This window comes from Alternaria novae-zelandiae, assembly GCF_023758075.1.
Source record: "Alternaria novae-zelandiae strain BMP 2774 chromosome Unknown scaffold_25, whole genome shotgun sequence".
Lineage (NCBI taxonomy): Eukaryota > Fungi > Ascomycota > Dothideomycetes > Pleosporales > Pleosporaceae > Alternaria > Alternaria novae-zelandiae.
This window is the reverse complement of record NW_026056985.1, coordinates 222155-247079: the sequence shown is the minus strand read 5'-3', so window position 1 is coordinate 247079 and position 24925 is coordinate 222155. Positions and strand designations below refer to the sequence as shown.

At 52.7% G+C, this 24925-nt stretch overlaps 8 protein-coding genes across 8 annotated transcripts; 2 read left to right on the top strand and 6 right to left on the bottom strand.

Moving 5' to 3' along the window:
* Positions 1-244: 244 nt before the first annotated feature.
* Positions 245-2031, bottom strand: J4E88_009628 (uncharacterized protein; the record flags this gene model as incomplete). The annotated part of the gene is made up of 3 exons (XM_049403227.1): positions 245-607; positions 657-1915; positions 1977-2031. 3 exons carry the CDS (start codon positions 2029-2031, stop codon positions 245-247), a joined length of 1677 nt encoding a protein of 558 aa, XP_049251001.1.
* A 5090-nt stretch (positions 2032-7121) lies between these two features.
* J4E88_009627 (uncharacterized protein) lies at positions 7122-8332 on the bottom strand (the record flags this gene model as incomplete). Its single annotated transcript, XM_049403226.1, has 2 exons — positions 7122-7537; positions 8062-8332. 2 exons carry the CDS (start codon positions 8330-8332, stop codon positions 7122-7124), a joined length of 687 nt encoding a protein of 228 aa, XP_049251000.1.
* An 802-nt stretch (positions 8333-9134) lies between these two features.
* Positions 9135-10010, top strand: J4E88_009626 (uncharacterized protein; the record flags this gene model as incomplete). Its single annotated transcript, XM_049403225.1, has 1 exon — positions 9135-10010. One exon carries the CDS (start codon positions 9135-9137, stop codon positions 10008-10010), a length of 876 nt encoding a protein of 291 aa, XP_049250999.1.
* An 855-nt stretch (positions 10011-10865) lies between these two features.
* Positions 10866-12874, bottom strand: J4E88_009625 (uncharacterized protein; the record flags this gene model as incomplete). Its single annotated transcript, XM_049403224.1, has 3 exons — positions 10866-11989; positions 12042-12518; positions 12571-12874. 3 exons carry the CDS (start codon positions 12872-12874, stop codon positions 10866-10868), a joined length of 1905 nt encoding a protein of 634 aa, XP_049250998.1.
* Positions 12875-14998: 2124 nt separating this feature from the next.
* On the bottom strand, positions 14999-17219 carry J4E88_009624 (uncharacterized protein; the record flags this gene model as incomplete). Its single annotated transcript, XM_049403223.1, has 2 exons — positions 14999-17102; positions 17155-17219. The coding sequence occupies 2 exons, from the start codon at positions 17217-17219 to the stop codon at positions 14999-15001; spliced, it is 2169 nt and encodes a 722-aa protein (XP_049250997.1).
* Positions 17220-18859: 1640 nt separating this feature from the next.
* Positions 18860-19303, bottom strand: J4E88_009623 (uncharacterized protein; the record flags this gene model as incomplete). Its single annotated transcript, XM_049403222.1, has 1 exon — positions 18860-19303. The coding sequence occupies one exon, from the start codon at positions 19301-19303 to the stop codon at positions 18860-18862; it is 444 nt and encodes a 147-aa protein (XP_049250996.1).
* A 525-nt stretch (positions 19304-19828) lies between these two features.
* On the bottom strand, positions 19829-21130 carry J4E88_009622 (uncharacterized protein; the record flags this gene model as incomplete). Its single annotated transcript, XM_049403221.1, has 2 exons — positions 19829-20106; positions 20428-21130. 2 exons carry the CDS (start codon positions 21128-21130, stop codon positions 19829-19831), a joined length of 981 nt encoding a protein of 326 aa, XP_049250995.1.
* A 1114-nt stretch (positions 21131-22244) lies between these two features.
* Positions 22245-24814, top strand: J4E88_009621 (uncharacterized protein; the record flags this gene model as incomplete). Its single annotated transcript, XM_049403220.1, has 2 exons — positions 22245-23366; positions 23426-24814. 2 exons carry the CDS (start codon positions 22245-22247, stop codon positions 24812-24814), a joined length of 2511 nt encoding a protein of 836 aa, XP_049250994.1.
* Between the last annotated feature and the right edge of the window lie 111 nt (positions 24815-24925).

Genomic DNA, 24925 nt, shown 5'->3' with positions numbered 1-24925 from the left:
TTGGCCAAAGCCTGGTGCATCAATCATGTTGGTCTCTTCGATGATGAGCGATATGCCATGGTTGGCCCACGTCTTGTTAAGGGATTTGGGTGCTTGCTGACAAGCGCCTGTCTTGCGGACGCTAGGTGACCGAATCGATAGGGCACGTCTGCCTGCATGGCCATGATTGGACGCGTTGCGCAATCGGATATTCTGTCCGTATGTGCATGATACTGCAAGAGGTTTTTGCCATAATCCGGGAGAATCAAAACGTGCCGTCCATGCTCATGCTCGACTGGAGTGATGGCGACATTGAAACGTCCGGACTTAAGGACGGGTAGGTAGAGGGGGCAGACATGGAGCGGTCGTGCCACTCGTCGTGTTCCTCTTCTGGCGATGAGAGCTCAAGCAACTTTTGCGGCGACCCAGCGGAAAGTCCAAGCATAGTGAGCTTCTCTTGCAGTATGCTAATGACAGCAGGATTACCACCACGAAAGGAGGCCAGGACTTGCGCTAGCGAGTGGATCAGATCTCTAGGTCCAACGTCGAAGTGAGATTCGTGGTTGAGAGAAGGCATAATCATCATGACATCTGCAAGCGAGTTGGCAACATCGAAAAGTTTCGACTCCTGTATACACATTAGTGACATTCTAATTTTCTAACGAGGTATTTCATACCATGCCGGGTCCATGCGCCTCAATGCTCTGGCGGGAGAGGCTACTCAGATTACTGAGGACGTTTTGAGCGACTTTGGCGGGAAAGCGAAATGAGAACTCCTCATCCTGGCTGGCGCGACTGCTCAAATTCGTTACATTGAGTGCATGCTGCCACAAGAAGATGCGCATCCATTGCTGCGTCATTGTGATGTCTGCGCGCTGGAGCTCGTTCTCGAGGCTGCGGGGGTCCTCATCACTGCTAAGCTGTTGCTGAGCTAATGCGAGGGCGTGGCGCGCAGCTGCTGGTTCGGCGGTTATAGTGACATCCAAAATGTTGAACAGCCGGCAAAGCTGAACAAAAGCAGGTGTGACCGATCCATCGTGTAGGTCCTCCAGTCGAGGGAGATTTGGGGCGCGCTTGAGTGTTGTCGGCACATCGTGTTGCAGAGAATGTGCTCGCTCCGTGATGAAGAGGAGCCAGTAAACTCTCAACGCATATTGTGTTTGCTCCGCGGTCATGTGCTCGTAGTGGTTCGCCTTATGCAATCCTATGATGTGCGCTTTGAAGATGGCCTCTCCAAGCAACACTGTGGAAGCATTCATCCTCCCAACGTTTGCCGAGTAGACATGTAGGAAGAAGCTGCTCAGCAAAGAGAACACAGTGACGTTCTCCAGGTGATCGCATTCGTTCCTTGCCTTTTTTGCTTCCATTTCAAATGTGCCACTCGGGACGCGGTAGTGGCCCTCCAGTGGACTCCCCGATTCGTCCATAGAGAACTGGCTCACTATAGCAGCAGATATCGCAGTGGCTAATGCATAAGCTTCCAAATCATCGGGATGAGTCAAAAGACGTGCCGTCAGAGCCTCTGCATCGACCACCGGCCATATACCGTATCCGCGTGCCGAATAGATATCCAAATATTGCGATAGGCAAGCAATCGATATCCTCTGAGGCTCGTGATGGGTGGCGGAGAGGGTTGGACTCAAGATATCCGGCCAGGCTTTGGGTTCACCATCGGCATCGCTCATCAAAGAGATGGGGTCAAGGTAGGTTAGCTCGGTAGATACTGGGCTTCCAGCGTCAAAGCTCGTCTCGCTGTTGCTTCTTGACCCCTCATCATGGGTGCCCTTGCTGCGTTCCTGCAGTCTCCTGATTGCGGCTTCCGTGGTCCGTCGTGGTCCTTTTGGTCCGCTTTTTCCATGCGTTTTCAAGTAGGTGCAGTCCCAGCTAGCGGCTTCGCATCTTGAACATGGCTGGTTGCCATCACATCGCACTTTCCCTAGACGAAGGAAACATAATGTCAGTCGTGTCACGAGCGTTGACATGCACCTAACACTCACTGACAGAACAAGGGTCACACGCTCGTCGCGTTCCTTTCCGTGGGGCCATGGCCATTCTGGGGCCAAGGTACTAGCCCGTTTAGATAGACAGCCTTTGCGAGACACGGGAAATCGTCATCTCAACATGACACGGATGGATCGGGATCATGCACCAGACTGGTGGCGTCTTTGTGTGAAGGTGGACTGGAATGTATTTCGGGAGAAAACGATGACTGAACGAAACACAGAGATATAGAGTCCATACAGAACGATGTCGTAGGGGAATGGATGCGGCTGATGCTGGAAACAAAAGGTGGAGATGCGGCTGCAGGTCGGTTGATCCTGCCCACTTGAGGGGGCGACATGAACCAATCAAGGACAAGTGCCGCCGTTGACCGCTGTGGTGCCTCGAGCCAGCTAATCGTTCCGACAAACAGGCCGAGAAACTATCTTCTAGAAGCCCCATGGAAGGAAACACTCGCCGACCGTGCATGGAAAAGATAAGCGAACTGTTATATGATTCGATTACTGGCCTTCTAGAAGCTTACCGAGCGCGTCGTAGTGTAGTTCCTTTTGAGCATGGCGCTGGACACGGGCCTGCGATGATGAAAATTTTGGTGTTGAGGGTGCAATGCAATGCGCTGTCCCAGCAGATCGACCAGGAATATTCTAAATCGCGCGTCCGCATCCGGCAAAGGTGGTGATTGTTCCCCTGCTATAAGCCGCAGCATCGCGGCCATGATGCGGCTACGCCCGGTGTTGTGAGTAGAGGCTGTGTGTGAGGCTGACTTGGTGATGGAATGCGCGTACGTGACGTAACCTTGCAATGCGCCATTTCCTAGCGCGCCCGACAGCGGGCGCATCAGCCCTTGGGATCGCGCGCCGAGGTCGAAGACACGAACTATCCTCGTGCGACTGCGGCCGACTATTGTACAAGACAGCGGCACATCCCATAGCGATCTTGGAAGTCTTCTAACGCTGGTCATTGAGACCGTGCTCTGTTCCATGGAATCGTTGGTGTATCGAGGCTCCAGGCTCTGGAAGAAACACGTGGATAAAGATGTAGCAGCATTAGGCTACCCCGCTGATGATGGAGGCTCTAGGCCCGCAAAAGACATATGTTAACTGTTAGCAGTGAAGTCAGGAGGATTAGGAACGACTGGAGACATGCATCTCGTCACCTCGAGCCACCTCAAACGGTTATACAGAAAGCCTAGACCACTGGTGGCGCTTCCTGCTCACGCGCTGCGACGTCAAATACGCCACACTACACCACGAAGGCTGGGATCATGCCAAATCTCATTGGAACCGGCGTTGGAGGCCATCGCATTTTTGTCGGCCAACTGGACACGGCAGATTAAACAACAGGGAGTAGTTGTTCAAGACGTGACTCGTCCAGAGTCCTCTCCTGGATGAAATTGCTAGCATCGTTGCCCTGAAGAGACTTGCTCTTCCGTTCGAATAAGACGTTGCATCACGTGCGCGTGAAGGGCCTACGACGAGTACTTTGCCATACCCACGTGGCAAAGTCTGCAATGATGCGCGGCAGCGTGCAGAAGTTCCGCAAGAACGACGTAGCGCTGTGAATGATGGTCTAATGGCTGCATGTGTAGCCACAGTGGGTCACGAGTGCTGTCCCAAAAGATCTGGAGCGTGCATAGTGAGTGAGGTAGTTTGCTGGAGCGACTGACTTCTGCGGACTTGCACCCGGTGTAGATTTCCAAGGCAGAAGTAGTGCCGTCTTAACTGCCATGCTGCCTTAGTATTCTATGAGATCATACGTTCTTCGCCTCGATGAAACCGCGACGCGACAGAATTCAGCACTGGATGCTACAGCGACGTCATATATGCCTGGTATCCGAGCCGCGAAGGACAGTACGTCCGTTTCATATGGTAAAATGTCTAGCTCGCATGTGGGCGACTTATCAGAAGTGCTGGCAATACGAAAATCCGGGGAAGATAGATTGCATTCCTCGCTAAACGCCGCGACGCAATTTAGGCATATGAGCGCTATCGCAACATCCACGGTTGGACGTTCACATTGGCCCAGATCGTAACATTACGATATCGCTGCTGCGAAACGCAAAGCTTAACGTGATGGTTGGTGGACGCAGAGATGCGTGGATTGGGCGAACCTTGAGCAGTTCGCGGTCGATCAGATAGTTCCAGCTAATTCTGGATTGCGCTGCAGGAGACGTGGATGAGCTTCTCACTCTACAGCGATGTCAGTGGCGCCGTAGATACGAGGCTGATGTCTATATAAACAGTTGTTTCGTGATAGCCAAAGCGATATCACTACCCAACAAGCTGTCAACTTACTTACTCACTCACCCCCACAAATCGTGAGACTCAATTCCAACACCTCCCTTGATCGAAACTGGATCATCTGTCATCAAACGTTAAGATGAAGGTCCTTGTACTCTTCGCCGCGATCGCTTCCATAGCTCTCGCTGCGCCGAAAGACCCATATCCCGCACCATGCGGAAGGTCGGACCCGTCGGGCATCTGCACTACCAAAACGACTTGTTACAAGAAGGGTGGCTTCTACGTCCAGCGCGACTGCTCCTTCTATAATGTGCTCGACATCGGCTGCTGCTACAAAATTCCGGATGAGAAGAAATAAGGGTCATGCCAATGCGGCGATGAGATGGGACCAAAGGAGGTGGTGACTACGCATCGGAACGAGGGAACTGGGAGGAGGCTCGGAATATCGCCCATGGGAAAGCTCGAGAGGTGCGAGTATGTACGTTCGAGAATGCGATTGAGCTGTGTGCACAATCATCGTCCCATCGAAGCACCCATAATGTGAATAATCCTATGGATGAAAAGCCTTGAACAGCTAGCGGTAACTGTCGCGGCCTCTCGATGCTTTGAGCACGCGTGACTGTGGTTCAGATGCCTGGACGATGGCTTAGTAGCGGTGCGTCGCGCATACCAACGTTATGAAAGGGCCAGTAAGATGGCATGATCGGAATCAACGCAGGCGTGGTTCAATGTGACGGTCGATGGTGAAGTAGAGTTGCGCGTGCGTTGCGCATATGTTGCGTGCATCCGAACAGCGCGAAGTCGAGTGAAGGGTCAGGGGAGACGGAAAGAAGCAATGACCGAGGCACCATCATGTCATCGATGCTCATTCGTCAGTCGGCCGCTACCGGAACGTAATCCCGCATCTCCCCGTTTGTCCACGATGGTCAAAATAGACGAGACTAAAAATTTCTCATCGTTTCTCATGCTCTTTCTGAATCGCCCTGGTTCTGAAATAGACGCCCCACTTTGCTGCGAGGTGTTGCCCAGGTGGTAATACAACGCCATTGTTTATCTCATCCCGACTGTTGAGCGTCCCCCACACTATTGTCAACACAACGCCAAGATGGACCCAGATCCAGGTACTGAAAGCTGTTAAGCGCTATCAGAGACGCGGAAGGCTAGAACCACGTTGCGACGTGAGAGACAAGTACGTCGCCTTGAGATGCGCTTCCCGTCATTGCGCGGACTCGGTGGTGCTCATGAGCCGGTACTCTCATGGTGCATCTGCTGGCCCATGATGACTTCGACTGACGCACCGACGTCCTTAGTCTTCCTTGCTCATCTTTCTTAGGAGTCTCAACTCAAGGCTGATATGGCTACTCAATCGCTGGACCACCGCGTGTCTACCACTAGGACAGCAGAACCACGACATAATTGGGATCAAGACTATCGCGAGTGGGAGACCATGGAGACTACAAAGCGCAAAAGATCGTGCGGTGAGCAAATGGAGGCGCGCAAAAAGACAAGAGTGGATAGTCTGGCTGTGTCAAGGCAGCGATGTCCTCTCATGGAAGTGTTTCACGAATACGGCTTGCTGGAGATGATCATATCAAGCTTATACCCAGAAGACCTCATGGCGCTACTTCTATGCTCAAAGACCATGCACAAGACGATACTGCCGCAATCCAGTAGCTTGGAGAATTTGCTGGGCAAACTCAAGTGTTCTGGTAGGGGTGTACGGATCCGTAACAAGCGTCACAAGAAGTCGACTTTCTTCGATGCTTATGACTGTACTGAGTACATCAAGTGCGGCGCAAAAGAGTCCGATACGGAGTGTCGACCCTGTTCAAGATGTAAGGTCAGTACCTGCGACGAGTGCCGCATCCACTGCGTATACCAGAGCATCTACGAAACGCCATGTGACGAGGATGAGTTGCCTAACTTTAGCGGCTTCATCCTGTTGTCACCCTCTGAGATACCTATTCTCAGCCCACATCACATGTCTAGTGATCACCCCGCGTCAGAATGGGAAAGTCCTGCGCATGGTTCCAGTGCACCACATCACGACCAAGGCTTCATCGACGTTCCTTTTGAAGAAGATAGTTTCGGTCTACCCGAGTGTGTCGAAGAGCTCCTGGACTTGGATCTCGGCAGTCACACCTTGGCCGCATCGGCGTCTTCAAACGTCGTGCACCCCTCGCCCGTTCTTCGAGCCTTATACCAAGCAACAGAGCAAAGGAAACGATGGTTCTGCAACGACTGCCTCCCAAAAGACGGTTCGGATAGCCGAAGTAGTCTTCAAGACTCCCAGTGTCAGTGCACTTTGCGTAATCACTTCCTTGACCGCTGGCTATGCCTGCGCTGTTACGAAGCGGAAGAGTCTAACCTTGATACAATATTCGCCGAACACAAGGAACATTGCGCCTGTGGGCGACAGTTTGGGAACAAGACCTGCTTGTGGTGCTGGGGAGAGGTGACGCATCCGATGCTCGGGTTTGACGTAGTATCGAATGGAGACGCGGAGGAGACCGTTTAGCAAAAGCGCACCGCCCCGGGCGCAGACACTCTTCATGTCGCATAATCACGCGTCATTTGCTGTTAATCTCTGTATTTGTACTGCGTGTAACAATACCCTCTATACTTCTGTAATCTCCAACTTCTTGTTGTCATTTGCTCATCTAGTCCGGTTTCGATGGTTGCGATTAAGAGTATACCCCATTTACATGAGCACACATTATTCCTCGTATGAGAAAGAGTATGCATAGCATCCAAGGAAAGGCATGAAACCGTTTTGTTTACTGCGTCCTCTCAGTCCTAGACCCAACTTGATGCACGTCGTGTTTGTCAAAGCTCCCTTGCACCAGACGCCGTAGACTCCCTCTAGATATGCAGGTTTGCGCGCCCTAGCCCACTCATCTCTCAGCGTAGACACTCTATCGTCTTGTCCACCTCCATATAACGAGCCATCTCATTCAACTGCTGCTTCGCCACGATTGACCCATTTCCAACCACCATCTTCAACCTCTCCTTCTCCTTCTTGAGGTTCCTCTCAATCCTGCGCTTCGCGTCCCTGTGCAACACCAGATCCCCTCGAGTCTTTTCCAAATCCTCCTCAAGGTACGGAAGGCTCGGTTCGCCGCGCTCGCGTCGCACGCTGATTTCAAGGTCGACGGCGATGTTCATGAGGTCGCTGATGCTGTCGCTGTGGAAAGCGTAGGTGGCGATGAGGTTGTTTTGGTAGTCTGTCAGGATGGGAGATGGCGGCGGTGATGATTCGGTGGTGGTAAACGACGTCTCGCTCATCTCCGTGTCGCTCCAGATATCGTCCATCGTTACTGCGGTGTGCGAGTGGAATGGGGGATGAAATGGTAAGAGGAGTTTTATGTGACGATTGAAGCCGTAGTGCTGACTTTGGTCGGGTATATATCTCAACGTGTGGTGGTGCGTTTGTCTTGGCTTAGTGTGGTGAGTGAATGGTCTGGATTCTGCGGTGAATCAGGATTTGCACCACTGAGATATTGAAGTGACCACGACAAGAAACATTGAGAGTGATCATAGGATGTGCGTAGACGATAAGGCAACTTGAGATGTGACAAGAGAGCGCTCTGGAGATGATTGAAGACTACGTGCTTCCTTGCTACGTCTTGGGGGCCATGCTTGTAGTTGTCCTTCTCTATTCTAATGACCGGAGTTGTCGCCTCATTACTAGGGCCCAACACGACGAGGATGCAGTGTTGAATTTGGTAGAGGCCTTCGAATTCTGGGCCTGCCGATCTGGACCGATGGCCAAGTCAACCTCACAGGGAAGTTGATAATGGTGCAGAGTGAGAGTCTGAGATTGATTCTACTGCCTAGGTACCAACACTGCTAATAAGGTCTCGTGTAACACGATCGCGAGTGTTGTGACGATGGGTCAATTGCCAGAGCAAAGCGCCAAAGGGAGTCTGGTATGCGAGCCCTGCTGCGGACGTGGGATCCTCTTCTGCGATTGCTATAAGCTCGTCGTTTGTAGGGAAGGTGCCAGATTCGTCTTCGTCTTCAATCTCGCCGTTAGTGTCGTCGTCGGTCTCACTGTTGATCTCATCGTCGGTGTCGTCGTCGATTTCCTCCGCAATGGTCTTTGGCGGCATTGCCTGGAGTCGTGATATAGACGCGCAGCGGTGAGGAGGTCACAATGCGCAGTGTTATAGAGAGCAGCGCGGGTAAGTAGCCCCAAGTCTTGCTGCGCCGGAGGGCAGAGCTGAATAGAGGCTTGGAGATATCGTCGTGGAAGGTGAGGGGAGAGAGATGTGCGAGCGGAGGCGACAACGGTCAGGGCCGTACCCAGATGAGAGGTGGCACGATTCATGCTCAAGAGATTAGACACAGAGACAATGTCTGATTTTCCGCTTTCATAACATCTACCCACATCACTATTGACAACACCTGGATCCTCTGCCCTCCTATGCTATGCACGCTCGTGGTCATGCATATGGGCAATCCACTCCGCCTCGACCCAGAACAAGATACTACAGTGTTAAAATGTTCTCATTTCCGCAAAGATGAACACCTTGTGATAGCCACGGAGTGCCAGCGACATCTGGATTTTAGAGAAGGCGTCGCAGAAGTGAACTGGTTGTGTTTGGCGTAATTGGTGCCGGCATGGAAGTAATCGAGAGCCCAACCACACGCGTTGCAGCACGTCATTAGCGAAAGGTTGGCAGGACATTGTGTGGTTTCCCAAAGGTTGTTGAGTTCCTCCAGGGTTGGATTTGTGGGGAGGGATTCCTTCTCGAGGGAGCAGCGGACAGCACGAGCGGGGCAAGGCTTGGCGCGTTTGGAGACGCGTCTTCGGTCTGCCATCTCTCATCACTTCACACATCAATCGGCCCCCATCACACCAACCACTCAATCGTTACTCACTGTACTTATTCCCCCACTCATCCCTCGGTTATGACATCGAACGTCAACACCATGGAACTCGACGCATCGAACGACTCGAATGCCCCTCAACAACACGACTACCCTCGCCGCACCGATCTCCCCGAGACCGACCACATAACCCTCGACGTAGACGGCCACAAGTATCGCACCACAAAGTCGATTCTCAAAAACTGCGATTACTTCGCCAGTTTGCTTAGCGGTCGATGGCCCGTTGATCTGTTGCCCGACGGTTCGCTTCCCGTCGACACGGATCCCGAGATCTGGCCAGCATTATTCGCCTATATCAAGAGACCCACAATGTATCCGTTGCTCTGGACGAGGGAAAAGGGCTTTGATTACGTGGGATATAATAAACTTCTGGCCGAGGCTGACTTCTTCGGCCTCCCGGAGTTGCAGGAATGGATCAAGCAGAAAAAGTTTCTGGAGGTTATTAAGACTGGATACAAAATGGAGATACACCCAGGTCAGCTGAATCCTATAAGCAAAAGCTTCGATAATCACGCATGGATCCATACAAGTCCTCGTCCCGAAATATCCAATACGATCCATGAAACTGAGGTCAGGAGGAGGTTGATGATACCGCCTAGTCGAGACCCGTTCCCTTCCAATGACTTCGAGCTTGTCTCATGCATCGAAGCAAAGATTCCGAGCCAAGGAGATTACAAGTGTCCCAGCAGGAACCCGGAGCATGACTTGCCGGAGAAGTGCTGGGACGACATGGAGTGCGAACTTCCCACTGTAATGCAGGGCGAGGAGCCTGTGCCTGTCTACGAGCAGTTGCCCACCAGTATTGTTACCGTGGTCAAGTACACCGAATACCGTCCGGAACGATGTATGAAGGACTACGTTGATACCAATGAGGCGAACACTCTTGACGAGGCTTGAGCACACAACACTTTCAGGATCATATCACCATGTCATGCAAGACTTAACACATGCGAATGTCATCATTGACGATCGAGCCTACCAAATTCGGCACAACGTGCATGTCAAAGCAATACACTTCAAATGTCATGAATGACTTCGAATCGTACCTAGCAGTGCCTGTATCATGTACACGCTCAGCTTATTGCGTACTCGTAAAATCACCTGCATTCACATCACATGGCGACAACAAGCGCGGGCCACAATATAGTCAGGAAGGAGGTAGTCAAAACGATGAAGCCTTTTTTCGTCATACAACAATCTAGCCTAGGGTTGAAGCTTTGAATAAGCAGCGACGGATTGTGCGCACAATGGCCCATGTTGGGCTGCCTGCCGATGGAGAGTTCAGGCTAGATATCCAATTGCGAAAGCCAATGTTCACTCCGTAAATGACGCACGCACAAACGACTTTCTATCATGCTTAACTTTTGATTAATCTTGTTGGGGATGGTATGTACGCAATGCTTGATCCTGCGCTCTCAATCTCGTATGAGTGGTTTGGCAAAATCCCGTCGAGCCCATTGAACGTCGTGCAGGTCGTCTCGTGCCACGATAAGACCTAGCATGTCACCGCCAGCACCGCGATTGGGAAATACATGGCTATGATGACCGTATGCAGATGTTGACAAACGTGCAGACGATGCATAGTTGGCGAAGCAGATAAGGAAGAGGAGTTACACTAGCTGATTGGAAGTCTCATGTTTGAACTTGTTTCCGGCTAAATAGGTATCTTCGATCATGACAGCTCCTTACACACAGCCACTCTTGGCAGCCGCACTCGTAAACATCGACGTATAGCGTAAAACTGCCCACGAATTAACCCTGGGTACGAACATGCGCCTCAACGTTGTGGCCAGCGATAGCCTCCTCAGCACCAGCAACACTATGCCTTCGGTCCTTGCCCATGTAGTTGGAGTCGGGAAGCATGTTAAGAATGTCCTCCTGCTTATCCGTCTTGCGCTGATGGAACCAGAAGAGGATGCCACCGATGAACGCCAAGATAGCAACAGTCGTGTAGTTCCAGACCAACAATGGATCTTCGGACAGCGACACAAACGCCTGACCAAGCGCGTTGGAAAAGGCGGACATGAAATGCCAGTAAGAGGTTACTAGCGAACGCATGTTCTTGGGTGCCTTTGTGAACGCAAACTCGAGACCAGTAATCGACGTGAAGATTTCGGAGAAACCGACAAGCATGTACGGCACAGCTTGGGTCCAGACGTTGATCGGGGCTGGGTCGTCGCAGCTGTTCATATATTCGCCGCAAGGGCCCTCGGCGTAGATGTAGTGCTGGATAACGGCAGCGGACACCATGGCGAAAGACGCGAGGATGAAACCGAAAGCGATGCGCTTGATGGGGGTGAAGCGGATGTTTGCCTTGCGGAGAGCGGGGTAGAGGAAGTTGTCAACGATGGGGATGAAGATGACCAGGGAGATGGGGTTGAGGTTGGTGATGACATCGTTGGGAACACCGTTACGGGTCATGGTGGCAGCCTGAGACGTGAGGTTGTTGTTCATCTGGTTGTAGCTCAACCAGTAAAGAGGAATCCAGGTGAAGCAAGAGCACGCGCGCAGGCCACGAGCAACCTGGTCAACCCAAGCGTCGTCAAACTGCATCCAGGATGGCTTGTTGGCACCGAGGTGGCTGGGCTTGACGTCCTCCCAGAATCGCTCGCTCTTGAAGTTCTTGCGCGTAGTCGCAGGGTTGAGAGACCACTTGCCCTTGGTGGCGAGCTTCAAGACCTTGAAGGCGCGGATGAGGACGGAACCAGTGGGGGGAGTGCGGATGTACTTGTTCCTGCAGACCCAAAGAACGACAGGGCAGAAACAGAACATGATGGTGGGTAGCAGCCATGCACACCAGAAGCCGACGTACTTCTCAACGTAGACCATGGAGATTTGTCCAGTCAGAGAGCCGATGTTGATGAACATGTAGAAGTCTTGGAATATGTTAGTGATTTGCTTACAATATCGTATTGGGGGACAACATACACAAGAAGATACGAGAGAGCGTGATGTTGGGGTCAGAGATGACACGCTCGCCAGTCTTGGGGTCCTTGATGACACGGGGCTTGGTTTGGCGGTATTGTTCAGCGATCAAGGGGGAGATGTTGGCCTTGAAAGCTCCGGTACCGAACCCAAGGGTGATGACACCAAGGATGAAAGGACCGATGGCATTGCCGCTGGTGAGTACAGCGGGAATGGCGGAGATGATGAGCAGAATGTGACCCAGGATAGAGAAGGCGATGGCGATGAAGATGGTGTTGAAGCGACCAAGGTACTCGTCGGCGATAATGGCACCGATAATGGGTGTGCTGTATGCCCAGAAAGAGTTGAATTGACCGATACCGAAGGATGCACGCTGTCCCATGCCCAACGCGCCTGGTTGACCCTCTGAGCGAGGGTCCTTGCCAGTGGTTTGTGGAACACCATCAATCACGGGCAGGTCCTGTTGAATGAAGTTGGTGTCTTCGAAATAGTCAGTGGGCTGATTCTTGTACAGGTACGAGCGACAACATACACAAAACCTGACATCCGTAGTAACCAAAGCGCTCGCAAAGCTCGACGAAGGCGATGGTGAAGGCAGTCCACGGAATCTTTCCAGATACACGGCGAAGTGTCTTCAACTCATCTTCCGTAGGCTCTTCGCCTTCCAAGTCGGCCTCGAAGACATCAGCGCCATGAGGCTGGTGGCTGAGAGTCGACGGTGTGTGATCGTCCGAAAGAGCACGCTTCTCGTCGATCTCGTACAAAGGCATAGCAGCCTTGTTGGGCTCGTTGGACATGGCCATGTCCACGGCGTTGGAGCCAGCGTTAGCCGACATGATTAGCAGGCACGGAAGAGTATGGGCGGTGCAAAAGAATGAGCTGCTGCTGAACCGCAAGGGTTGGGCACACGACCGCAATTATACTCATAGCATCCTTACAGTGACACAGAAGCGGCAAATCTGCTCATCCCAAGCGCCGTCTTGGTATTCCTTGACTGTCTCTCTTTCGAGCAGGTGTCGTATGTGGATACACTCCACCCTCGTTTCCAGGAATTGGTGGAATCTAGCTAGTAGCCCAAGCCGGCGGTTGACCCATACAGCATCAAGGGACTATTTCGCAATGCCCGTCTTATCACCAGCCGGTGACTGGGCAAAAGCTGGGCGGGTAGGCGATGCCGAAAGTAAGACTACGATTTAGAGCTTCGCACCCGTCTTTGCAGGGCTTCGGCAAGCCAAGCTCCAGGGAAATGGGTATCTCGGCGCATGCGACGACGTCGATTGAGTGCTTCGGCACTTGGCAGCGTCGCTGATCACACTATGTTCTTTCCAGCCATTCACGCGGTGGGTAACCCTAGCTCTTTCTTATCTGGACGACGAGCTGTGCCATGATGACACCACGCCGCAGTGCAATACCGAAGAGCTTGCGCACTGACACGACGTGCACATGCGCGCTGACAGCTCGTGGGAACGTCGTTCATCGCTGCAGCGAGGAGGGCGCTGGAGTTGAGAGCCAGGACGTCGGTCCGGCGAGTGACATTTGTCGACGATCGTGTGTGTCGCTCATGACCGCCGAACTCTGCTGCGAGTCTGCTGCCCAGCTGGCGCCGAGCCTTCCGTCCCGCTGGGCGCCTCCTCGTCACATCAATCCTCGGCTGCTCCCCACACAATGAAACAGCCTTCGCATGCATGCGATGTAACTCCACCAAACTCGAACAGGCAGCTCGACCAACCGGCAGCAGCACGCCGTGTCGCTCTCCATGCGCACTCCAATCAGTGGTCGCGTTGTTCTCTCCAATCCACCTAGCGCGGACGCCCTGTTGTGCTTCTCGAAAACGTCCATGGACGGCACCAGCATTGGCATATCCACATAGCCACGCTTATCTCCTTGACAATAAAACAAGCGCGACAAAACGAGACAAGAGCGCCGAAGACCTCCACATGGTTTTTGGCACGAGGCTTCGTTGCTATCAGCGGAAGCTTTGCCTCGCCTGGCAGCATGGCACATTGGCATTCCCATGGCCTGACCCGCTGTTTTCCGTCTTTGCTTGGCATGGCCTGTCCAACAGAACCCTCTGATGATCACCCATACACCAACACAACGGGGCGCAGTAGGATCCTCTGCTATCACAGAACAATGAAGGATGCAGCTTGGCTGAGTGGCAATAGCGGCTGCTTATCTCTTTACGCCCCGTTCCCATACTGAAGGTTCTCGATTGAAGACAGTGTCTAGAAGCTTATTGTCGACGTTGAATCGAACTATGCACATGCGATCGGGTCTTCCGAGTCATTTCCTGGCTTATCAACAAGGTCTTGTGTGGATGGCTTCTGTAGTCTTAGCGCTGCACATCGTCGTTGCCGAGAACCGAAGAGCACACCAGAAAGGCCAAGACAAACCAGGGAAACCACCATCCATGTCCCGCCTGACAGCAGCAGCCGTACCTGAGGACAGACGCGGATATCCTTGGTTAGTAAAGCCGCTGGATACCGGCCGCCGGGTAGCGGGAGCGACGCTTGATGCCTATGCTCTTGCTTGTGCATGTAGCGTAGACGTTCACACGGGTTGTGCATCATCCAACGAAGTCTGTCAGTAGCTTATGATCAGCGCTGGACACAGCTAATGGACGTTGTTCGGATACTGGCATGGATATACGACTACCCCGCATAGCTGTAAAGCTCAATAACGTTCTTCAGTCGACTACGGGTTGATTCTTACCATACAGTAGCGATTGGCGTACTCCGGCTAGCAAATTTACTACATCTCGGAACTAGTATTCGGTTTCAACATATACATTAAATGAGATCAGTCCGGGTGGACTCTGGCCAAAAGAGAGCTTAGATCACGAGCATACATCACTGAAACATACGTGAATGAAGTTTGTTATCAATGTATTATCATTAATCATCTAAGAATAAGTTTCATCAATGTCGTCATCAATGCTGAAGACCATGACTTTTCCCCATCTAGTTACCGATGGGCAGGTCGCTCAGAGGCTCACCCTTGGACCAGTGGTTGATCCAGTTGAAGATCTCGGTGTGCCAGAACAAGCTGTTCTCCTGCTTGAGCACCCAGTGGTTCTCGTCGGGGAAGTTGAGGAACCTGGAGGGGATACCGCGGGCCTGGAGGATGTTGAACAAGCTCAGGCCGTCGCTCTCGGGCAGACGGTAGTCAAGGGTGTTGTGGATGACGAACTGGGGAGTGGACCAGTTGGCAATGTGGTTCTGGGGGTTCCACTCGCGGTACGCGTTGGAGTCCCAGATGCTGCCGTTGTAGTCGTGGCGGATGAACCAGAGTTCCTCAGAGGCCCATGCGCCCTCGGTGTTGGAGATACCGTCGTGGGTGACGAGGCACTTGAACTCGTTGCCGAGGTCGTTGGCCTGGATCCAGTTGGTCATGTAACCACCGTAGGAAGCACCAGCGGCGATACCGTTCTTGGTGTCGATCCATGGCATGCTGCTGTTGACGTAGTTCCAGGCGTTGACCAAGTCGTGGTATGGCCAGCTACCCCACTGGCCCTGGATGGAGTCGGTGAGGAACTGTCCGAAACCGGTGGAACCGGTTGGGTTGGGGGCGACAATGATGTAGCCTTGGTCAGCCCAGACCTGAGGGTTCCAGCGGTTGGACCAGCTGTTGCCCCAGTTACCTTGAGGACCACCGTGGATGTAGAAAGCGAGCGGGTAGGTTACGTTCTCCTGCCAGAAAGTAGGCTTGACAACGTAGGCCTGAAGCTGCTGCTTGAGCTCAGGGTTGGAACCGTTGAAGAAGATCTCGGAAACAGTGTGGGATCCGAGACCAGCGAGGTTGGGGTCGACCTGAGACGCGTCGAAGAGGGTCTTCTTCTCTCCGTCGGCAAGGATGTACCACTCGCTGGGAGTCCAGATGGCGGTAGCAGCGACGAACAGCGAACCATCAGGAAGGAGGGCGAAAGCCGAGACGGATGTGTTCGAGGTCATAGGCTCAGGGACGAAGCTCTCGTCGGCATCGACAGGGAAGTTGAAGATCTTGACGCGAGCGTAGTCATCAGCAGTGACGTAGATGGAGGAGTCGTCGTGAGCCCATGTGATGGGTCCCTGAACCCAGCGGTCAAAGCCGGCACTCAGAGCCTTCCAGTTGCTGACAGCAACACCGGTACCCTCAACAGCGACGTCGACAGTGTAGAGTTGCCACCTGTCCGACTCGTAGTAGTCCTCATCCTGCTGCACGTAGGCGAGCTTGCAGCTGTCGGTGGAGAAAGAAGGGAGACCAGAAGCACCCTTGTGACCAGCCTCCGCCGCGAGAGAGTCTGGGCCGTTGAAGGCGATGGGAGCGTCGGAAGACGCGAAAGCACCAACATAGGTGTATGATGCGGTGTAGTTGGCCTTGTTGAGTTGAGGGGCCTTGGTTACGAAAGCGTACATGGAACCATCAGGGCTGATGTCGTAGTCGCTGGAGTCACCAAACGGCTGGATGGGAGTCTCAGGCGCAGTGGTGGTGAAGTTGATGCCCTTCTGGATGTTGCGCATTCCAGCGCCGGACAGCGCATAGCTGTTGTTCGCCGAGAGAGCTCCGGCGAAGAGATTGTAGCGGTTCTTGGTCAGCCAAGTGTCCCAGTGGCGGACATAGTTGTCCGAGTAGTAGCGGGCAGTAGTCACTGGGGTAACTTCGGTCTCGGGGTTGACGGCAGTACCATTGGGGTAAGCCATGCAGTTTACGATGAAATGCATGTCTCCAGTCGAAGTGTTTGCGACCTTGAGACCGGAGTATGGCGCATCCAAAGAAGCGACCATCTTGCTTGCACTCGGATCCTTGATGTCGCCAACCCACAGGGTAACACCACCGGGGACCTCCTCGTTGGTGCCATTGATGTAGATGATGCCAGTCTCGCTGCCGGGAATCCAGGCGACCTCGTTGATCTCGCTGGCATTGAGGCCCGACTCGGTGATCTCGCCGGTCTTGAGGTCGATGAGGTTCATGCCAGAACCCGCACTGCCGTGCTCCTCGAAGGAATACTGGGAGTACGAGAACAGACCGACAGAGCCATCGGGACTGGCGTCAGCGACGCCACGTCGGACGGTGCTGAGGAGTCCTCTGTTCACTTGTTAGCAGTTGCGCAAGCAACGGAATGTGATGGTAAACGTACTCAGGCGTAAAGGCACAGGCGCCGGTAGCAGCCAAAGCCGCGGCAACGCTGATGTATCGAGCCATTTTGTATGCGACCAGCTTCGTAAAAGCTCAATTGGACAAGGTCGATGGTCGGAAAAGCTCAGGAAGGGCAGGCAGCTTATTTGTACAACGCGCTGCTCGGTACCTAGCTGCAGACCCTGGCTGGACGATATTTTGCCAGCGGGGTTTAGGGACCGGTACCTGGCCGTGATGGCGCTCCTCGTTGGCTACGCACTCGGTGATGGCATCAGGCGCGCCCTGTAATGCGGTTGCTGCTATACCAAACATGTGGATAGATGGGCGCTGTTCACGACCGCTCCTTCCTGATGCAGGCTAGCGCTGCGGGCGACAAACAAGCTCGCCGTCGGTGGGAACGTAGAAAGCATGTTTCTGTGTCGTCCTATCGCGACACGGCCCACAGGTCCCGCAGTCGTGGCTCAGACTTGGCGGCCATCTCCATGCAGCTCTCACGTGAAGCTCCGCAAAGCTCTCGCCCAGATTGCTCGCGGCCGTGCCAAGACGCGCCGTCACGATCAAGCCCGGTGGCGGATAAAACGGCGCACCCGAAGAGGCAGGTCGATAAAAAGTCCAACACCCAACTTTTACACATCGATAGCCAGTGCGGCGTTGCTGTGTCGCTTGTATGCTGCCTTACCACATACAGAGGCTGGGAGTCTTGATACCGTACGGGCTGCCTCGGTCTGGTTCGGGCCTGCTGCGCGCCTAATGCTCTCATTCTTCCCTTTGCAAATTGACGATCGGCACCTGCCTTGCCTGGCTTAGATATGCAGACCCTATCGATGCAGCTGCTTCTTCGCGTTCGTGATGGCGCACGCTGTGACACCTCGATGACATCGAACGAATGAGCTGAGCGGTCGCCTCGTATCGCATCCAGCAAACTGCGCATTTGCGCTCATGGCAAGACGTATGTATCTTGCTGTCCGCTTTCTTGCTGCACGTCTTTCCTGATCCGATCTCTCTTGCTTTCCAAGGCACTACCCCATATCTGCGTGCGTGCCAAAGACAAAATACCGACAATGCGGCAACCGGTATCTGCGTATCCACACTCTCGGAAGCCGTTCGTTGTCATTGCGGCTGTCGCGCCTCGTCCGTGGTCTAGGGATAGGAACCTGAGTATTGCGCCTTAGGGCTTAACAGCCGCAGTGGACCCGTGCAGTAGCTTTTCCGATCTGGTTTGATATTGTCGTTGGCAAATTTATCGCGATATCTTGATACCGTGCGACAGTGGCATCGCAGTCAAGTTGGAGACTTTCGTGGTTGATGGCGTCGTAGCTTCCGAGCTGGAGATCGCGCTTACCCCGCGCCCTCACGTGCCATGTGGTCCAGGACGCGTCGGACGCGTTCGATCGCGTCTCTACAACACCAAACCTCTCCCTACGGCCATCATCGAATGTCTTCTTGTCAGCATGGTTCGGAGCCGTAATATTTGATATTGCGCTGCTTGAGGGTCAGCTAAGCGACATGTGTGGTAGCCTGACGACCCCCGCGGAAAGTGTCAACGAAGGCTAGAGTGCGCCTTTGATTCAGACTCGGCCTGGCCTTCATTTGGGCAGAAAGACTCAGCACTATCAGATGCAGTGTGATCGTACTCAACTGAAGACAATTACTACTATATGGCTTCTCAGCTGTACGCCGCAACAAACGAGTCGAACGCCAACGGCCTATTCTTCCTCCTCAGAGCTATCCTCTGCCGACGGATCAATAACTTTATTCAGTACTGTCCCTCCGTCAAACCTCAGCGTTTTCCGCAATTCGTACACGGTGGCTTCCAGATCCCAAACTGCGTCGACCAGTTTTTCTCTAGCCCCACCAACTTGATATCTCAGAGCACTGGCGTTCCACAACTCGTCCACAACGCCTACTACGCTTATCCATTCCTTCAGCTTCGTGTTGGCGTCCTTCGCATCTTTCGCTGCTGTTTTCAGAGCCGGTACGAGCAAGTCCTCTTCTGATCTCTTTCTTCTCCGTGCTTCTTCGCTTATGTGTGTAGGGTGGTGCGGGGTTTCTTCGAGGGATTCGTAGAGTCCTTTCCATTCGTTCTTCGCCTTGACAATCATGTCGATATCGTCGGTGTTGGCAGTGGTGGTGCGAGGTGTGGAACTCATGGTGTAGATGACGAAGAAAACAGGCGTGAAAGCATGATGTTATAGCCGTTGTGAGTTTGCTATTTGCGCTTGCTGTGCATGCATGATCATTGAAGGATTTCATGATCTAGTTGGTGCACTTTTGGGGGGTCTCAGTATGCTCAAGACAAATGTAAAGGTATAGCTTCAGGTGGAATCTGGCCTTGATTGTGAAGCATAAGAGACTAGCTGCTCGAATTTTTGAGACATGAATGCATGTATGGATGGCTCGATGATACATAGCCCCGTCGATCTTTGCCTGCTCGATGTCAAACATTCCCAAAACGAGCCTGATCGATACCGTCTCAGAAGGATGACCAGGGATGTCGCGCAAAACAGTCCCAAATCTCACGAAGCACCATCCCCAATTTTATTGCCAAACTCCCGCAAACTCCACTAACCCCAGCAATGGAAACCCACGGATGACCTTGACCGGCACTAACTTTTTCCAATCAACGCCATGCGCCTTCTACTTCAAATACCCCCAGATCAATCATTCTCCACCTTTCAAAACCCCGAAATGTCCAACGCTTCTCCCGCTCTTCTCATCCTTTGCTTGAGACCCTCCACTTCCTTCTCCAGCACCTTTGATCGCCTCTCAGCTTGTGCACAACGTGCCTGAATTTGACCGAGCTGATCGCGAAGAGCGTTCGCGTTGTTGAGCGTATTAGCGTGTAGTTCTGCCAGCTCATCGTGTTGAACTTGGATGCCGCGGTACGCATTTTGACTGAACATGCTTTCGTTTTTGACTCGGCTTATCTCCGCTGTGAGGCCGTTGACTTGCGCTGAGAGCTGGCGGTTTACTGTCATCTGTGCTCTGAGCCGTTCAACAGCCCTGGCTTGCGCGTCGCTTTCTGATCTTGGCTGAGCAGTTAATCTTTCGCTATCTGCTAGCCGGGCTTCTGCGCTGTTTGTCATGATTGGATGTTCTGGGCTTAATGATCGCCGTATGTTGCTGTGTGATGGGTGTATCTATAAGAAATTTAGCTTTGAGCGTCATCCAAGCCATTGCACGTACGTACGATATGACTGTAGTCGCGACGCTTAATTCTCGCTGCCATCTATTAGCTTATCCAGGTAGATGGAATAGAGGCTTCGTAACCTACCTGCTGCTGGGATGGGTTCATCATCGCCGGTGCGTTTCTGAGATGCGATAGTGCCGTGCGTTACGTCAGTCCTATCTGGAGTCGGCACTAGTGTCGCAGCGGAAGCTAGTACGGTATCCGGTTCCTGTTTCTGGACTCCTGCGTGAGGCTTTGGACGGCTGCCCTTGTTTGCGATCCATGCGCAAGACTGTTTAAAGTCGAGCCAGAAATGATTGTAGTCACCTACCTCGTCGATGTAACCAGCAGCTAAGAAGTAGTAAAGCGCCATCGCTCGTACTCTGTTGCACAAAGTTTGCTTGCCAACTGAGAGGTCTCCGACGTCACAAAACGGTTCATCGATATCGACATGCTGGAGACTGCTCTGTTGCACGCGATAGACGCTCGAGTCTGGGTTGACATAAAAGTACCCAATATAATGGGTCTTCAATCCATGTACGTAGACATAGACCAGCGGCTTGAAGTTGAGATGCGGGGCGTCGAAGGTACCCAGAGTAAGTACCATCTCGGACGCGTCCTGTGGCCAATGGGTATCGACTATCGGACCAAAGCTTTTGCGATGGCTGAACTTGACGGTCTCGAAAGTTGGGAGTTTCTCAAAGTCATCGGGTATGAGAGAACGTGCCTGTCTGGAAATCGTTTGTGTGTACCAACTCGTTACGCTTTCATCGATAGTGATGGGATTGTTGACGTTGGTATATGCCATGGTAGGCGATTCTTGCAGTCTAGCACCGCGAGCCAGTGACTGGAGGTGTTAACGGGTTTATTAGTATTCCACCAATAGTAAAGTTATGCTGCACGCATAAGGTAGTGTACCGGAGACAAGGGAAAAGGGCCGAGAAAGTGTGTTAGTAATTGGATACGATGGGAGGCAAGTTTCAGACCTCAAGGAGAAGAGAGTTTGATATGTAGAGAGATTCTCTCAGACTTAAGGTGTATGAAGTGATAGGATAAGGTTACAAGAGCGGTACGTGAGAGTGATGTGTACTTAGGCAGGACCTGCACCTGAGTGAGAGTATACGAGGCTACCTCGAGAAGCTACCGCGACAAGGTAAAGGTCGTCAACACGAAGTACGATAAGGTGAGAATTCTCATGGACACTTTTGACAAATATAGTCGATCAGCATCACCGCGGCCCTGTCAATTAGTGCTGAACCTTGGAATAGCCTGTACGTATGATCGTAGGGACGCGACAGGCTCGTTACCACGCGCATGTAGTGATAGAACTCAACCGATTAGTGTCATGCTCATTTCGCAAATGAAGGGAAGGCTTTGATCGTTTGTGGACTGCAGGCGGTCGGTCGTGGGCGAGATGGCTGATGACGTCGTAGTTGCCCTAGCAGGTCTCTCGTAATTGCGGCACAAACATTCTGGAAGCCACCACCACCTCGTCTCCGTCCTGACCATCGTCAAATTCCACCATACACCGTCTTCCATGCCATCAATTCTGCGGCGCTTTCGTCCACGCGTACAACGATCGGAATGCGCACTACCATCGGCTGTCAACCGGTTCGGCGGACTTTTTCAGCCAGTTGTTGCCGATCTCTCCGATCCCCGCCATTCATCCCCACAATCAGCCAGTAAAGCTTGAGCCGCCCTCCGCACGCTTGACTGATCTTGTACTTGCGCCCAGCTTTTAGGCTGAAGTACGGTGCGACCGTTAGACTTCGTTTTGTCTCCTCGGTGGGAGATGTCACGACAATTGCTGCCGTAAATGTGCTAATGACGTGTTGATCATGAGGAAAGTATGGTGACCTATAAAGGATCTTGGGGACGGCGGCCAGAATGTGGTTGTTGACCGCTACCCATTGACGTCAATTATGCGACTTCTTCTCACCACACTATTTTGCGTGCTGGGCGTTGCTGTGGCCGAAGATGGCTCACAAGGCTGGCTGCGCTACGCTCCTATACCGGACGGGCCATGCGCACAATCGGTACCCCCGGCGATCATCGCGTTGAACAGCACGAAAGTGAGCCCTGTCTACACCGCAGGCCAGGAGCTTCAGAGAGGCGTGGAGGGCATCATCGGACGAAAGCTCAACGTCAGCTCGACGGCAGACCAAAGCCAGTCTGCCATCATCGTCGGAACATGGGACGCCTACGTAGCCGCATACGGAAGCATCGATGAATGCGAGAACCTGGACGAAGATGGTTTCTTCCTCAGCACAACTACCCCCGGCAAAGTCATAATCATTGGACAGAATGAACGCGGTGCTCTCTATGGAGCCTTTGAGTACCTTTCTCAGCTCGCGCAAGATAACATTATGGCTGCTTCAACGGTATACAACCCGCAAGTACCCATCCGATGGACAAATGAATGGGATAATATGGATGGCAGTATCGAGCGAGGGTATGCTGGCCCTTCATTATTTTTCCGGGACGGATTTGTCGTAGATAACACGACACGGGTTGCTGAATACGCTCGTCTGCTGGCATCGATTCGTGTAAACGGGGCTATCATCAACAACGTCAACGCAAACGCCACGCTACTCAACGATCGCAACGTGGAAGGCCTTGGTAGACTCGCTGATGCGATGCGACCATGGGGTGTGCAACTTGGCATATCCCTCAACTTTGCATCTCCGAATGCTAGTCTAGGCACATTCGATCCTCTAGACCCGAAGGTAGATGCATGGTGGGCCAACATCACCAACCAGATTTATTCCAAGGTTCCAGACATGGCCGGTTATCTCGTCAAAGCAAATTCAGAAGGACAGCCTGGTCCATTGACCTACAACCGAACACTCGCAGACGGCGCCAACATGTTCGCGAGGGCAGCTAAACCCCGTGGTGGTGTTGTCATGTTCCGCGCTTTCGTCTATGACAACCACATCAATGAGACCAACTGGTACAACGACAGGGCGAATGCGCAATTGGAGTTCTTTCAGCATCTAGATGGAAAGTTCGACGACAACGTAGTTGTTCAGATCAAGTTCGGCCCGGTATGTCTACATACGCTATCTATCCAAGAGCAGACTAACGTATCTCTGTTTCCCCACAGATTGACTTCCAGGTTCGAGAACCAGCATCGCCACTGTTTGGATCTTTACGGCACACAAGCACAGCTATCGAGCTCCAAATCACGCCCGAGTATCTTGGCCAAAACTGCCACCTAGTCTATTTGGCTCCACAGTGGAAAGAGATCCTCGAGTTTGACATGAGATCTGACAACCAGTCATCCAAAGTCAAAGATATTATCACTGGAGAGCGCTTCAAGCGACCATTGGGTGGCTATGCAGGCGTGACAGGAGTTGGATCAAATGCGACCTGGCTAGGCTCACATCTAGCCATGTCCAACCTGTACGCGTACGGTCGATTAGCCTGGGACGCGTCCGTTGACCCGAAGATTATCCTGCAAGACTGGATTCGATTGACATTTGGCTTTGACCCGGACGTGCTCGACACCATCACCGATATGTCCATGAGGTCGTGGCCCGCATATGAAAACTACAGCGGCAATCTCGGCATTCAGACATTGACTGACATTTTGTACACACACTTTGGACCAAACCCTGCTTCGCAAGACGGTAATGGGTGGGGTCAATGGACGCGCGCCGATGCATTCAGTATCGGCATGGACCGTACCGTGAAGAACGGCACTGGCAATGCTGGACAATACCCGCCTGAGGTCGCTCAAATCTACGAAGACATCGAATCGACGCCGGACAATTTACTGCTCTGGTTCCATCACGTTCCGTATACACAGCGACTGAAATCTAACAAGACTGTGATTCAGCATTTCTACGACGCTCACTACGAAGGTGCTGGTGTTGCGCAGGAATTTGTTGGGCAATGGGAGTCCTTGAAGGGCAAGATCGACGATGAGCGATATGAACATGTATTGTTCAGGCAAACGTTCCAAGCTGGCCACTCGATAGTTTGGCGCGACGCGATCAACGAGTTCTACCACAATCTCTCACAGATAGCAGACGAGAACCAGCGCGTGGGCAATCACCCGTATCGCATTGAGGCGGAGGACATGATGCTCGATGGTTTCATGACTTATGCGGTAAGCCCTTTTGAGACAGCTTCCGGCTATACGGCTATCGTCACAACATCAAACTCCACAACGGGCGTCGCGACCGCTAATGTCACGTTCGCCTCGGGAACGTACGACGTCGCTGTCAATTACTACGATTTGATTGGAGGTAAAGCGAAGTACGAACTCGAGGTTGGCGATCGGATCGTGGGTAGCTGGGTGGGGGATCTGGAAGACAAGCTGGGACACGCGCCGAGCGTGTATCTCGATGGGCACTCCGCGACGCGCATCACGTTCAGAGGTGTTGAGGTTCGGCAAGGTGACGTGGTGCGACTCACTGCGCAAGCTGATGGGATAGAGCCCGCCCCGGTCGATTACCTCTCATTCTTGCCACCTGGCATTGTTGACTGAGTCGCTTGTGCAGCAAGTATGTACAAAAAAGAAAAAAAGATGCGAAATTGAAATTGATGTCCTCGCATTCGCAGACGCGACAATCTAATGTTTCCACTGCCCAGTCGGCTT